Source organism: Temnothorax americanus, unplaced genomic scaffold, assembly GCF_048541705.1.
Source record: "Temnothorax americanus isolate GAGA-0224 unplaced genomic scaffold, ASM4854170v1 Scaffold24, whole genome shotgun sequence".
In the NCBI taxonomy this organism is placed as follows: Eukaryota; Metazoa; Arthropoda; class Insecta; order Hymenoptera; family Formicidae; genus Temnothorax; species Temnothorax americanus.
In genome coordinates, this window is record NW_027509381.1 from 233157 (window position 1) to 250785 (window position 17629).

General features: G+C 33.5%; 1 protein-coding gene across 1 annotated transcript; it reads left to right on the forward strand.

Moving 5' to 3' along the window:
* Positions 1–638: 638 nt before the first annotated feature.
* Positions 639–17410, forward strand: Beta-man (beta-mannosidase). The gene is made up of 15 exons (XM_077408653.1): positions 639–965; positions 1969–2084; positions 2240–2878; positions 3808–4692; positions 4795–5065; positions 13304–13333; positions 13458–13604; positions 13691–13839; positions 13919–14124; positions 14257–14524; positions 14897–15623; positions 15708–16136; positions 16397–16611; positions 16682–16888; positions 16984–17410. Exons 1-15 carry the CDS (start codon positions 881–883, stop codon positions 17284–17286), a joined length of 4677 nt encoding a protein of 1558 aa, XP_077264779.1. The 5' UTR covers positions 639–880; the 3' UTR covers positions 17287–17410.
* Positions 17411–17629: the final 219 nt, after the last annotated feature.

Sequence of the window (17629 nt, forward strand, 5' to 3'; positions counted from 1 at the left end):
GCTTCGCAATTACATCTTGAATCATCTTTTAAATATTTAAAACGTCTTTAAAGCAACCAGTTTTTCTCAGTTAAAGTCAGTTAAAACATACACTATGCTTATGTATTTTTATGTAGATTGAAAATTCGGAAGCCATAGGCAGTATGCAGACACCATAACGCATGCGCATATGGCTTCTGCATTCGTGCTCATGGCTCCTGCAATTTTATGTGCTTCCACCTTTAGGGTGAATCCCGATGGAGAAGAAATAGCGGAACGGAACAGTTTGGGTTGGTTTATAATAGCCGTAACCGTTGATTTAAGCCGTAATCTTTAAGAAATTGACCAATCACAGTCGAATGTGAGAAGAATACTCGACTGTGATTGGTCAATTTCTTAAAGATTACGGCTTAAATTAACGGTTACGGCTATTATAAATCAACCCTAAGGGTTGGTTTATAATAGCCGTAACCGTTGATTTAAGCCGTAATCTTTAAGAAATTGACCAATCACAGTCGATTGTTCTTCTCACATTTGACTGTGATTGGTCAATTTCTTAAAGATTACGGCTTAAATCAACTGTTACGGCCTCTATAAATCAGCCTTTAATCTGTCTGATTTACATTAGTTCAACTTGCGGCCGCCAGGCGCGCTGGGGAGAATCTTTGCGTCGCCAATTGGCTACCCGCTACCGCGCAGCTTGCCTTCTCATCGTTCTCACCGCATATATGATGGAGTTTTAGCAATATTCTTTATTTACATTTCGTTAAGGTGATCAAAATCTCGCGCCGGGGATAAAGCTGTAGCACCGTGCCTCTGTCCCTTCGAAGGTATCGGTAAGAAGAAGAGGAGGAAGGACGGACGTGCGATTTTCACGAGTCCACTTTATCTCCGACGAGAGATGTCCGACGGCATGGAGCGAGAGAAAAATAAGAGGTTAACCGCGAGGGAAATCGAAGAAGAGGAAATGAAGCGCAAGCTCACAGGTAATCAGATGTATTTACAGTGAAGATGATTGGATTGGCATATCAGAATTGATTGCAGAGAGGGATTAATTTTTAGATTTTCTGATCACTTACAAAATATATGCATATGTATGTAACATATTAAGCCGAGATGTATTTAGACGATCTAGAATTCATGTCGAATTTTGGAACGTAGATAATTTTTATTTCTAATTTTTAATATTACTACATATTTTTATAATTTCTTGTATCTTGATGTGTGTATTTTAATACACAAGACATTATGTAACTAATTACATAACCAAGCATGAGTTTATTTATTTTTTTTTTATATATAAAGAAATAAGAGATGTAGTTTCTTCAATTGTGGCTTTATTTTTGAGAAAATTAACTTTAAAGTTTGAAAACTTAGTAATATTATAGATATTGTAGATTTTTAACGTTGAATGAGTTTTAATTACATAAGTTACAGTCAACTTTGTTTCAACAGGAATTATATTAATACCGTTGTTAGAAAAAAAATTACAATAATGCACAAGTAATTTAACCTGTGTGCTTGCATGACTTTTTTGACGTAAATGCTCATGTGGGAATCAATTATTTTAAACAAAATAATTTTTGAACATTAGAAATTAAAAGTCCGTATTTTTAAAAATATTATTTCTTTGCATAATCTATTTTGTTAGTAAATGCATAGCTTGCAAGTTATACAAAAAATACAGACATTTAAAATGATCGGATAAATTTTAATCGTTATTCAATTTCACCTTTAAGTATAGAGTACAAGCACATGGAATATATGAGTATTACTTAAACATAGTGTGATCGTTTAAAGCTGGTAATAGTTCTGAAATTAATATATCATCACATAAGCTTTTAATAAAATGGAAAAACATTTATTTATTCATGCATCTGGGTCAGTTTGACCTTTATGCAAGCACATACCGGTTAAAACTTTATCTTGATTAAGAAAAGGCTAAGAATTTATTTGTTAATAATTGACATTTTGTTGATTGTTCTTTAGGTATTGGGATATACGAGCCAGGGATTACCTTTAAACAAATGAAAAGACTACTCGAATTTGTCAATGAGTCTCAAGATACATCAAACATTGCTTCCAATAATAAAAATATGCAAGAGGTATGTAATAATAATAATTGTATATGTTATTTACAATGCATTTTTGAAATATATCAAACATTTTATCAGATATTTCGTATAATGACAATAATAAGAGAAATTAGAAAGACAAAGAAATGAATAGTGAATTACTATCCTGTTGTAAAACTTTTTAGGGGACACAACATTCCGATAACGAGTGCCTATCAGATATTACATCTGATGTAAACATACCGCAAGAAGTGACTTTGCAGGAGTCCACAGAGATGCCAAGACCATCGTATTCATACAAACTGAATCGCACGTCTCCGACTATGCACGAACGTAAGAGCGTTCACTATATCAACAGTCCAGAATCTCCGTTCCTTTTCGAAGCACAAAACCCTGTGCACAGGCGTAAGAGCTCCGACAGCGACGAGCTATTCGAGAAACAGTACGATAGCACCAACTCCACGCACAGTACAAATCGATATCCCTCGCTGAGATCGGGAAATGTTTCGCGGGAATGTCAGAACGCGACGGAGAGAAGAACGGCTCAGGACGCACAGGGTGAAGTCGTCCAGAAGTTGGAAAGATGGCGATTAAACCCGCTCGATGTCAACATGAACGAAAACGACGTGCCTTTGCGACAGCCAAATCGATCTTTGACTCGGGAACGTATACCGTTTGAGCATTGCAAAGAAGCACACATGTCTTCTGATCAGAGCGACCAAGTAATACGTTCCGTGAGCCAGCATTTGAAGGAAATATCAGACTTATGGTACAGTTGGCGCCCCATTACCAATTCGATATTTCAATGGGGGTCACCCATTCAGGTGGGTACCTCCCTGCAATCCCTCCCGTATCATTTGTATCGCTAACGAGAGTAAAGTACTATGCTTTTTAAAGAATGTATCTAATACGTGTTTTTCTAACACGGTCGTCATTATACAATTCGGTGTTGGCGAATTATTTATGTGCAGCAATTCTTTTAGACGTAAGATTTTCGTATTTTTGTTTAGACAATATTATTAAAAGTATACTCACTTTCTATGTCGTTTTGATATACTTAAATAATTCTCCCTGCACAACTCTTAAATTTCACCGATAAATGTGCTAATTTGAAATTTTTGGAGTTATCGGTAAAGTCGAGTTGTGGAAAAGGTTTAATTTATATCGAAAGAGAGAGAGAGAAAGGCGTTACATTTATGGAAAATCTTTCTACGAGCAGTTATATCTTCGATCTTGGTTTTTTTTGTCAAAATCAGTCGCTCGTAATGTAATTCTACATTTTTCTTTGGAACTGCAATACAGTATTGCAATATGCCATATCTGATAAGAAAGTGTATTTATTACATCTCTCTGTTATTATACTAATATGTACTAATACAGTACATATAACTTCCGTATATTACTTATCGTATATTACGCGTCGCTTCCATCACTTTAACTTACATCAAAGTGTACATGTAAAATTATTTGTGAGCCATTGGCATTTTTTGCCAAACAAATTAAAACAAAATACATATAAAACGCATACATATATACACATATACATTTGATATTTTTTATTGATGCTATAAAATTGGATTTATATAAAAATATACATGATATAATATATACATGAGCGTTTACAAAAACACACAATCATTGAATAAAGCTGTAAACTGCAAGAAGCATTTTTGAATAAATTATATTTGTTTACAAAAAAGATAGTTGTTTATTTTATTCAATCTTATTCTGATTCTAATCCTTGTTTCTGTAGGTCAGCGCCGCTAACGGTAGCTTGGATAAAAAACCATTAACAGATCCTAGGATCGAACAGATCCCAGCGGAATGTACATACCGGGATGGTCACGAGCGAGCTAGTAAACGTAAGGCAAATACTCTCATTGCTAATCTGAATAAAGACAGTTCCACCGAGGACGAAGACGGCAGTCGATACGACTTTGTTCGTGTTAAAAAAAAGAGAGCTCAATCGAATAACGTAACGTGTGCTACGAATCAACAAGCGCATACCAGTCATAAGAAAGCAACATCATACATCATCGCGTCTTTCAGCGATGATAATATCGACACGGATATTAACAATGAATATTTATCCAAAAAAAGAACCAATGAAAAGAATGAAAGAGTATCGCCTGAATTAACCGCATATCCTACAAAAATAACACCTCCCAATCCTAAGACGCGTTTGGGTCTGACTAGACAAAGACGGGGAAACGCTACATTGAAAGCGTCTCCAAAGACGCGGCGCACTAATGAGAATAAAGTTGAACAGGCAAAAGCTCAAAAGAAAGACAATAGAATGACGGCAGAAGAAATTCGTCAAACACTGGAAGATTGGAATAATAAGGAGGAAGAGGAGGACGTTGTTGTGGAGAAGGACGTGGAAATTCGGCCGCTGCCGATATCGAGAGAAATGCGATCTAGATTACGAGAGAAACGACTGTCACTGTCGAAAACAGTGAAGGAGACGCAGGCAACGGCGAAAGAGGAAGAGAACGATGAGGGGCGGAACAAAAAGAAGAGACTGAGACTCTGCGAACAACGGAAGGAAGAGGAATTGTGTAGGATAGAGAATAGAAACGGAGCCTGGGAGCATCAACTATTATCCGATGATGAGGATAAATCAGCCGAGATAAATCAAGTGAGTTATATATATGTATATAAAAAACAATTCACCTCCGTTTGTCTTTCTCCAAATATTCTACAGAGTATCGTTACTTTTTGTAATCTTTTTCATTTATAGGATGCACAGAATGGTAATCAGTCCGAAAATGTACCTACTACGACAAAGAATGTAAGTTGTCCTATATGCAATAAGTGGTTTCCACATAACGAGATAGAGGATCATGCCGCTGATTGCGAACAATTCGAGACAAATAATGAAGAGAGTAATAACGACAAGAATCAGTTAGAATGTAATATATGCAACAATTACAAGACGAATAATGGAATGGAGTATGAGGAACATGTTCAGCAGTGTATAAATAATAGGAATGATCAAAGACACTCACGTGGTACGTTCAGTATTACATAATCTGTTAGTAATATTTTTTGTTTCTGATAAATACTATCTTATCGTAATACACATTAGATAACTCTATTCGGCTTGCACAACAAACATCGGTTTCCTATGTATCGACCTTAGAATCTTGAAATTATACAAAATCTTTTAAGCATTTCCGTTTGTACAAAGGATTAATAGATCTATAGATTGTATTAGAAATTTAACGAGTTAGAGCCGGTCGCACCATCTCCGATTAACTGTAACCTTCGATCAAACTCACTCTTTGTCTCAGAAAGACAGTTAAAAAGAGACGAAGAGTGAGTTTAATCGAAGGTTACAATTAATCGGCGTTGATAAAATTGGCCCTTAGAGGCTTATATTTTCTATTTAAATGTGTTGACATATCGCATTGTTTTTTTACCTTTCTTTCATGACTATTCAAAAAAATTCTCGTCTTTTATTTTGGTCAAATTTTTTTTGCATTTAATTTTATTTGTCTATCTTTTTCTTTAGGATCTGAAGATACCAATACCACCTCTACCTCATCCTTTCGCAATTTTATACCAATCAGTGAACAGAAAGATTCCGAGATAGATTACTTGGGTCAGTTTCCATCTAATAGCAAAAAAAATGTACATACTGGTAGAAAAAGGAAACGTTGATTGTTCTCGCGTCCTCATGAGAACTCGAAATTTATAATCGTGTTCTCTAATTTCATTTTTAAAACGAAGAAATTTTTTGGGGAGGAGGGCAAATTACGAATTACATAAATGCTATTGTATAGAATTGACTGATATATGTGTATTTTATGTTTGTTTAACAATTGTTTGTCATGTATTCAGTAACATGTATGCGCATGTCTCGTAACTCGCAATTTTAGTGATAGACTTTCCAATGTTAAAAATCGAACAACAATGTCAAGAGAAGCCATTATATTTATCGCAACTTTTGACATTGTACATACACTCTCGTATACTAAAATTTTGTCACATAAAATTCTGTCAAAATAAAGTTTGCTTTATATTATAAAGATTAACTAAAGGATAAGATTTCTAAAGCTCGGTTTGGGTTTGCGTTCACAATTCGGAAACCAGGTACTTATTTTAATTTACATTTTGATTGACGAATAATCATTTTGAAATTCATCAAAGATCTTAATCAAAATTAAGATTGCAAATTGCGAGATATCATATATTTATTTCGCAATGTACTTGTCAATTATTATTTTTTTGTACACAGCCTCTTTTGATAAAGAATAAATATTCTGAGTTGTCCTCAAAGTAAATGCATGACTACTATGTTGTATCTCATTCTTTTCTTTTTTCACGTTTTCGTTTATTTTACGTTTTCGTTCATTTTGAGTAACGATAAAGAATAAAATAGAAATTCCTTATTACAATTTGGCGATGTGTTGCACTATTAAAGATTACATGCGATGTTACAGGCGATAAAGTGCTATTTTCAGTATCAAAAGATTATAAGAGGTCGAAAAGAGAGGTAGATTAATATTATACAGTTCACGATTATTCCATTCCTACGCTCGAGTGAACTTTACGCTTTGCAACATATCGACGAATGGCTGTTGCTTTCGTAAATTCTTATAAGGACATGTATTAAGGAGGTTCGATGGCTACAACAAAATGCAGAGAGTTTCATGAAATTTTAATATGTTGTTCTGGAATGCAAAATAGAATTATGTGAATTTTTTAGGAATTTTTCACCGTCCCGTTTTGAAAAAAATCTACTCCAAAAACTTAAAAAGTACAATTTTTGGATTAGATTTTTTTCAAAACGGGACGGTAAAAAATTCCCAAAAAATTCACATAATTCTATTTTGCATTCCAAAACAACATATTAAAATTTAACATAGGTTTTTTATGGGAAATTATATATTGCATACCTTCATCAGAATGAAATAAGTGCAAGAAAAAATGCAAATGATAAGGAAAGAAAAATATGCACATGTAACTTAATAATTTACAAATAAATGAGCGAAAGAAAGGGGAAGGTTACCGCACATTTCGTAGAAAAATTAATTATTAAAGCATAAATTGCTTGATTTTTCGTCTGCTAGACTGCCACGGTCGTGAACGACGTGAACCGTGAACAGCAGCACGCATTATACGCACGCGGCGACCAATTAGAGCAATCCCCTTCATTCCCACTATTTCAAACGCTAGTGCGCTGTTTCCAGAACCCCCGCGTCCCACTACTCCCTCCGATGAAGCCATCGAACCTCCTTAAATCTTATGTATAATATTTTACGCGGTAAGAGAGAGAGAGAGAGAGAGAGAGAGAGAGAGAGAGAGAGAGAGAGAGAGAGAGAGAGAGAGAGAGAGAGAGAGAGAGAGAGAGAGAGATTTAACTGTATGTAAATGTATATATAATATATATATATACACATATACAGAGTATTTTCTAATAAGTGGGAAGTTTTGCAGTGATGAATTCAAAAACAATTGTTTTTGAAAAAAGTTCACATAAACATATGTCCTATTCGACTTATTTGTTTCCGAATTATAACCATTTTTAGGCTCCAGTAATTTACAGCTGCTTACCTTCATAAAAAGTGCTCAAAATTGTCATATTTGGTTTGTATTTGTAAACAATATTCAATATCTCCTGAATATTTCCCAACTATGTTGATTTCACACATTCTATTGAGTAAATTATTAAGTGCTAACAAGAAAACAAACTGAAGTGAGTAAACTCAATTAATAGAATGTAAAATAAATATATATATAAGGTTGGAAAATATTAAGTAAAGATATTCAGCATTATTTACAAATACGAATCGAATGTGATCATTTCGGACATCTAGAATGTTAAGCAGCTCCACATTATTAGAGTACAAACAGAACTATAACTCATAAACAAGGTCAAATAGGATACATTGATATAAACTTTTTTCATTGGTTTTGTATCCTGAATCCACCATTGCAATACTTCTCACTTATATTAGGAAACACCCTGTATGTATACAATTAATACATACATACATACATACATATATATATATATATATATATATGTACGTATGTATTAAAATATACATACAGGGTGTTTCCATATACATATGTATATATATATATATATATATATATATATATATATATATATCGTTGTGTGTGAAAATACAACGCGTGCTAAATTATAAATCAGCGTAAAATATTTTTATACCTGTGAAGTCTGTTATTTATAAATAAAATGCAAACTGAAATTAACTCGGGCATTTTCATTAGTCCTAGCTATATACAAAGTAGAGACTGGTACTTGGTAGACACGTTCGATTAATGATACAACTCGTGCAATTAAACAGCAACGAGAAGAGGTATCGAGAGAGGCTCGAGGCTCACGGCGTGCTTGTTCGATTGATAATTTTATGTTGTCTAAAGATTACAAAAAGATAATATAAAGTGAATTTTATGTATATTATCGTTTTCTTTCTCTTATTATCAAGGTTATGGGCTGATAAACTTTGCCCTAATCTAAAATGATAATCAAACTCCGAATGAAAAAGCGTTGCATCCGTGGATTAGATAGTATTTAACAGACTAAGCCACAGTTCGCTCTTGTGATCTTATCTTTATGTTTTTTATTGGAAATTGGTAGTTTTTCACGAAAAGCGACAAGTGACGGGCGAGTACAAATACTTCGGAAAAGGTTTCCATTGTATTATTTGCAGTCTTTGATTTCAGATTATTGTTATATCATACTTCAACGTAAGTGCCACCTGCCGAAATGAAGTTTTTTATTTTGGCATTGTGGATTTCATCATTAATCAGTGTACGCTGCCAAATTATAACCCTAAATGGTGAATGGAGAGGGACCATTAATATTTGTGGTAAATATTATTAGAAATTCTTATCTTTTTCAGTAAAGATATATATATATATATATATATATATATATATATCGAGTGTCTCAGACCACCCGTATCACCCGATTTATTCGTAAACGCAACATATATTTTAGAGAAAAATGTTCCAGACCAAAGTTGTATGGTTTCAAGGGGTATACATAAGATGGTGTCATTAGCTTTATACCTTAAATAGTTGCTTGAAGGTCACGTAAAGATCACCTTCAATTTTGTAAATAGAACCACCTACTTTTTATTACATAAGCTGCGTTCAGCCGAACCTCTGCTTAGCGAAGCGAAAGATAGCAATTAAAGTGTAATTGGTTGGATCCAAAAGTAAGAACCAATCACATTCAGTTGCTACACCTTTCGCTTCGCTAAGCAGAGGTTCGGCTGGACACGGCCATATTCTTGTAGCTGTAGCTTATCTCGAGGGCTTTCCAAAACACTATAAGAAAGTATTTTTTCATTAAGAACTTTTGGAATTATAAGGCTTGAAAGTTCTAGTATTTTGACATAAAATACAAAATATCTTGTAAAACATCAAGTTTTCGGTAATGTTACCTTAATACTTTTATGCACAGAATAATAGAGACGAATCAATTGATATGAAAAAAGACAGTTGCTTTTAAGAAAAAGTATGCAGATGCGTGTTGCAAATTACATATTTTTTCTTAAAGGAACTATGCTTTTTTTATACCAATTGATTCGTCTCATTATTCTGTGCATAAAAGTATTAAAGTAACATTACCGAAAACTTGATGTTTTACAAGATATTTTATATTTTATGTCAAAATACTAGAACTTTCAAGCCTTATAATTCTAAAAGTTCTTAATAAAAAAATACTTTCTTATAGTATTTTGGAAAGCCCTCGAGATAAGCTACAAGAATATGTAATAAAAAGATAGAAGTGGTTCTATTTAAAAAATTGAAGGTGACCTTTACGTGACCTTCAAGCAACTATTTAAAGTGAAACTAATGACACCATCTTATGTACCCCTTGAAACTGTACAACTTTGGTCTGGAACATTTTTCTCTAAAATGTTGCGTTTACGAATAAATCGGGTGATACGGGTGGTCTGAGACACCGAATTGTAGATTTTTATATTAATAGTGAAGATTACCCTCTAGCACTTTTTCTCTTTTGATCTAGAAAAGAGATTTAGCAACTCAGCTCACTTAGAATCACCCTATATCGCCTGTATATAATATACATACATAGTAGGTACATAATATTATAGTATATAGTACGTATAGTACATGGTACGTGTGTGTAACATATATAGCATACAGTATATTATATATTATACTAGCTGGTTACCCGGGCTTCGCCCCGGAGGACATGTGTAATAATACACGCAAATAATCTCTCTTAATCTCTCTCTCTCTCTCTCTCTCTCTCTCTCTCTCTCACTCTCTCTCTCTCCTCTCCTTCTCCCTCTACCTCTCATAAAAAATTGGATTATTTTACACACATATTTTATCAAAATTTTGGCGTCATTCTTTTTTGTGTAAATTATTTCTTGGAAATTTTTCTTTCCATTAATCCAAATTTTTAATGATAATCTTATTTATATAAAAATCGAATAAGTTGTTTCTCTCGTTTTAACTGCAGGTTATTGCAAGAAAACTCCAATAACTTTTCTATCACTCGCGACAGTCGCAAAAGCCACGAATTGAAGTGACTCTGTTCACATATAATATGTGAAATAAACAACTTATCCTACATAAAGAAATAAATTGTTATCGAAAAATAATACACATCATGGCAATTAAAACCATCCTCTAAAAATTAATAAAATTTTCGAAAGATCAGTAACGAAAAACTAATACAGCTTATAACACTTCCCAAAAAATTCTACCTCTGTTTTATATACAATTCTTTAAGATTCGATCAATTATTTCTCGAAAAATTCAAAAAATTTCTGATAACAATTTCCAAAAAGATCAGTAACGAAAAATTATACACTTTATATCACAAAATTCAATTCTTTGAAATTCGGGCAATTAATTCCCGAAAAATTGGAAAAATTTTGGTACCAATTTTCCAAAAAGATCAGAAACGAAAAATTATACACTTTATATCACTCCCCGGAAAATTATATCCCTGTTTCATATATAATTCTTTGAGATTTGGTCAATTATTTCGCGTAAGAATTAAAAAAATTAGAAAAACCGGTTTCCAGAAGATCGGTAACGAAAAACTATACACTCTATAGCACTCCCCGGAAAATTCTACCCCTATTTTATATGGTTCTAATACAAATTCGGTCCAATAGTTTTTAAGTTAAAAACGTTCAAACATACACCACTTGTAAGAATTAAAAAAATTAAAAAAATGGGTTTCCAGAAAATAGATAACGAAAAACTATACACTCTATAGCACTCACCGGAAAATTCTACCCCTATTTTATATGGTTCTAATATAAATTCGGTCCAATAGTTTTTAAGTTAATAACGTTTTTTTTTTTATTTTTCTAATTCTTACGGGTGGTATATGTTTGAACGTTTTTAACTTAAAAACTACTGGACCGAATTTGTATTAAAACCATATAAAATAGGGGTAGAATTTTCCGGGGAGTGCTATAGGGTGTATAGTTTTTTGTTATCTATTTTCTGGATACCGATTTTTTAAATTCTTTTACCCGTAAAAATTAGAAAAAGTAAAAAAATCGGTTTCCAAAAAATCGGTAACAAAAAAATACACACCCTATAGCACATTCCAGAAAATTCTACCCCTATTTCATGTACTTATTGTTGTAAAAATTCGGTCCAATAGTTTTTAAGTTATTAACGTTCAAACATACACCACCCGTAAGGAGATTTTATATATAATAGTATATATATATAATATAATATACTGTATGTGTGTGTGTGTGTGTGTGTGTGTGTGTGCTATATGTAAGTACATAATATTATAGTATATGGTATACGTATAGTACATGGTATGTGTCTATACGTACCATATACTATAATATTATGTATGTACCTACTATATGTATATTATATACAGGGGATATAGGGTGATTCTAAGTGAGCTGAGTTGCTAAATCTCTTTTCTAGATCAAAAGAGAAAAAGTGCTAGAGGGTAATCTTCACTACTAATATATGAAAATCTACAATTCGGTGATTTTATATTTTTTCAAAAAATATATACACTGATGCATTTGTAAGATGCACTGTTTTTAAATGGAATTATATATATTTTTTAGTGTAAATTGATTCTTCTCATTATTCTGCGTATATAAAAGGTATTAGAATAAGATAATCAAAAAGTCAGTATTTTACCAAATATTACACATTTTATGTCATAAAGTTACTTTATTACATCAAGTACTCAAATGTATTATGACATTCCAAGCACTTTGTAACATGTTTATTTATGTTTTTCACAACGTTATCAAGTTGGTCATTATCCTTCAAAAATCAAAATAAAAAAATCCTTTTGTAATCAAAAGTAAAGTAATCTTTGTTTTAATACTTTTGCACACAGAATAATGAGAAAAACACATTTATAAATTTCAAAAAAGTATACAATTCTATTTTTTAAAAATGCGGTTGCATTTTGCGATTACATCAGTAGTGTATTGTTTGAAAATATATAAAGAATTATATATGAAATAAGGGTAGAATTTTCCGGGAAGTGTTATAGAGTGTATAGTTTTTCGTTACCGATCTTCTTGGAAACCGGTATCCAAAATTTTTTCAATTTTTCGAATAATTGATGATTGAATCTCAAAGAATTATACATGAAGTAGGGATAGAAGTTCCCGGGGAGTGCTATAAAGTGTATTATTTTTTGTTACCGATCTTTTTGGAAACCGGTTCCAAATGACCGAATCTCAAAGAATTGTATATAAAAACAGGGAGGGAAGGAAAAAGGCAGAGAGGGAGAGAGAGAGAGGGAGAGAGAGGGTGAGAGGAGTAGAAGGATAGAGGGAGGGAGGGAGGGAGGGAGAGAGAGAGAGAGAGAGAGAGAGAGAGAGAGAGAGAGAGAGAGAGAGAGAGAGAGAGAGAGAGAGAGAGAGAGAGAGAGAGAGAGAGCTAAAGGGAGGAAGGGGAGAGAGAGAGGGGGGAGAGAAAAAGGGAGAGACTATTTGCGTTTTACTACATATGTCTTCCGGGGCGAAGCCCGGGTAACCACAGCTAGTCATTTATATTAAAGAAGTGAAAGATTTTTTTGTACCGCTTTTTTTCTATCTTAACTTAGAAAAGAGCTTTAATTTAGCTCACTTAAAAGAATACCTGTATATATGTATACATGATATTTTTTATACGTATATATTCTTTGTACAAATATATAGATTTGCAAATATATATAATTTATATTTAAATATACAAAATTCTTTATTGTTAATTATAATTGCAATAAAAAATATATTTTCCAGACAAAAAGCCCTTCGAAGAATGCAACAATGGTAAGAGACAAGAACTTAGTTTTAAGAAGAGTATACATGTAATCTTTTTCAAATATGATGAACGGCTTTTCTCAGAAATATTTACCTTTCACGTAAATGACCTAACAATTACTCTGTTTTACAGATGTCAATTTTAGTGCGACTGTTCCTGGAGGAATTTATACAGACTTGCGTAAGAACAACATAATAGAGAACAATCTGCATGGAAGAAACGATGTCAATAATCGTTGGGTCGGAAATCAATCTGTGATTTATACTAAAAATTTTAGCGGTAAATTAGTTGGGACACGAATATATGAGATATAATATTTGATAACAGTTAACATTAAGAACGGAATTTAAACGCATTATTTTCAGTGAGCGAAAATTTTCTAAAAGCTCGCAAGATAGTCTTGATTTTTCATGGAATTGATACATTTGCCAATATTTCTTTGAACAATCATGTAGTCGGAGAGGCTTCAAATATGTTCGTACGATATATTTTTGACGTGACAGATTTTATTAAGGTAATCAAAGAACTCAAGAGAATCGTACAAAATATACGCTTGAATAATACAATTATTATTTTATCCGGAAAATATGCAGAAAGGACAGAATTTACTGAAAGTCACATTTCATTCAGCTGTTAAAGCAGCTGAAGATTTATACAATGAGCAAAAGAAAAATTACGTTGTACCACCAGTGTGTGTACCTAAGGAATATAACGGACAATGTCATGTAAATCACATTCGTAAGATGCAGGCTAGTTTCTCATGGGATTGGGGACCCGCTTTTCCCTCGGTTGGCATCTGGTAATAAGGAACTGATTACCTTTTGCAATATATTTTATTTTCGATATCTTTAACCGTATATATATATATATATATATTGTTTTCTTACTGAATATATTTTTACTGGTATAAATATAAGAAATGAATTTGCAGGAGAGATGTTGAATTGATTCCCGTAAATGATATATTGATTAACGACATTACGACTGACATACGCAAAGAGAATGATGCCTGGAACATCCTCGTTACGATATTTCTCGAGGCAACGCAGAGCGAGGATGAAAGATTCACGAAAATCAGTTGTCATATAGCATCGATATTGCATATTTCGCAAAGTAAAGTTATCAGCAATGCCAGTGAGGTTGTATTTGACGCAAATGGGAAATACATAAATGTTAACATTTCGCTCATCGTACCTGCGGTAAATTTTAACAATTATCAATACTGTAACATTTACAAAAAAATCTCAGACTGCACCAGCCAAAATCGAGACATAAAATAAGACATCTTAAAGACATCATATCATAAAACGTCTTAAAGATGTCTTTAATATATCCCAATTTTGGACAGGCATGCTGTCTGGGGTTACACTGCATAGTGTTTTATATATCAAATAGTTTTTTAGTCCAGTTTTTATTAAAAGAATTATTTGATGTATACAATACTGATTGCATCTTCTTTTTTTCTTTATTTCATATTTTGTTTCACCAAAGTTTCCTGCAAGTGCATTCAAATAAAAACAAAATTGTACCTCTAATGTTGTAGCCTAATGGTTTTTTTTTCTTCTGGTCAGGATACCATTGAGAATTGGTGGCCGAATGGTTATGGCAAGCAACAGTTGTACTACTTAACTACTACTGTGACAACGGCAAACGATGCACTATACAAGCGGATTCGTATAGGCTTCCGAACGGTTGAGCTGGTGGAGGAACCTCTGAAGAAAGGATTGAGTTTTTATTTTCGCATAAACGGCGTACCAATCTTCGTCAAAGGCAGCAACTTTATTCCAGCCAGTGTCTTTCCCGAGCTAGGTGCGAAAGAAGACACCATCAGGCACTTGTTGTTATCCGTCAAAGGGACACACATGAATATGCTGAGAGTGTGGGGCGGTGGTGTCTACGAATCGAAATTATTTTACGACTTGGCCGATGAATATGGAATCATGATTTGGCAAGATTTCATGTTTGCATGCGCCATGTATCCCACGAGCGACTCATTCCTGGGTAGTGTAAAAGAAGAAATATTACAAAATGTAATACGTTTGAAAAACCATCCAAGCATCGTGCTTTGGGCTGGCAATAACGAAAATGAGGCAGCGCTTTATGGAAATTGGTACGGAACCGGTTCTGCTCAGGTGTATAGAGAGGATTACGTGAAACTTTACGTGAATCTATTGAAGACGGAAGTAGAGAAATTAGATCCTATAAGACCATTCGTCGTGTCTAGTCCAGGCAACGGAGCATACGAAGAAACGTACAATTATACTGGAGTAAATCCTTATTCGAATCTCTACGGTGACGGTAATATGCAAATAGTTTTTCTTATGGCAGTTTAAAATGAGATTTGATTGGTTATATTAACGCTTAATATTTGCCGCTTTTTAGTTCACTATTACAACTACATCAGAAATGGATGGGATATCACTCAGTATCCTCGGACGAGATTTTGCTCTGAGTATGGATTTCAATCTTGGCCGTCGATATACACGATAGCGACTGCTATAGAAAGCACGAAAGATCTTCATGTCAACAGCGATTTCGTGAAACACAGACAACATCAACCACTCGGCAATCAATATATGCGGCTGCTGATCTTGCACAACTTTGTTATACCGCAAAGTAACAACAGCGTTCGAGATTTCGCGAGTTATATATACCTCAGTCAGGTTAATCAAGCAGTTTCTATAAAGATACAGACGGAAGCGTACAGGCAAGCCAAGTCGGAGGTGAATTCCTTAGGTGAGGGTATGACAATGGGAGCTCTCTATTGGCAGCTGAATGATGTTTGGCAAGCTCCTTCGTGGTCTTCCATAGGTAATTCAAGGAATTAATATCTTAGAATTAGAACTAAAAAATCTAGACAAGTCTTTTCTATGTATATAAGATCTTTTTTTCAAAATTCTCGAGACGATAGATGCATAAAACGTGTGGGAAATGTGATTTCTGCTTCCATAACGCTTTCTTCCTTTTATTGAAATATGACGATATCATATTGATCGTTCTAGTTACAAGATATCATAACTATTCTATTATTTGCATGTGTTAAGAAATTCCTCTCTATGTTATATTTACAGATATCGAAGGTCGCTGGAAAATGTTGCATTATTATGCCAAGGATTTCTTCGCGCCCATTATCGTTACACCACATTTGTCTACCTCCAACGAGCTCTCGATATATGTAATATCTGATCGATTGTACACCTTAACAAATTGTACAGTAAAACTTCATGTTTACAAATGGGAATCCATGAAATCTATATTTGCATTATTCTTCAATGATATTATAATAGTGAGTATGATAAAGTAATAGGGATACATGTATACATAATCCATGTATAAATATTATAATTCTCTTTCAGGAATCTAATAAAGCCATGAAAGTTACATCCTTTTGGTTAGACGCGTTCCTGTTTCGAGCGGGTTGTGGGTCATCCTTGAAATCCGCCAAAAAATCCTGCATAGTCACTTTATCTCTCACGAATAAATCTAGATCCCTAATCGCGCCAGTTAATTACATATATCCTGATGCGTTAAAAAACGCAGATGTACCAGTAGCCAATGTCACTGTAAGCGGATTAATTTTGCGTCACATTCAAAGTCCGATATGCAGACATTGTAAGTGCTGAGAGAAATGTTAATGCGCAAATATTTCTCGTTTCAGATGAAGATCGAAGAGAATCATTTACCTGGAAAACTTTCCAATTATGCAGATTTCAAAATTGTATTATCGACAGATAACATAGCGCTATTCGTGTGGTTAGAAGTAGGCAATATACGTGGTCGTTTTTCGGATAATGGCTTTCATATATTTGTAAAGGAGAAAGAAATTATTTTCCACGCGCATGAAGCAACCACAGTTGAATTATTATGGAGCAATATAAAACTCACACACATATCGAATATTTACAATACACATGGCAATTTTGATGATGATTCCTTTGTTAAAAGGACAAAGTTAGATTAGTCAAAACCTTCTGTAATGCATTATATATAAAGCGTCGGTTGAAGTAACAGTGCCTTTGCGATAAATACTATATATGTATCAACTTTTTATCGCGACACAAATAAATTCCTTCATTTATATTATACTCCATACCTTCAAATTCTCCTTGATAGAAAGTAAGTATCATAGTGTAAGTAAACCTCAAGTCCAATAAGAATAATAAGCACAATTACGGCTCCACTGACTATCGTGGACATTAGACTGGACATTGCGTTTTGCTTCAACGAACTATAATTTAGGACAATACGTGCATTAAATGTTAAGAAAATTTATTATCATATTTTTGGTTACACATTTGACATGA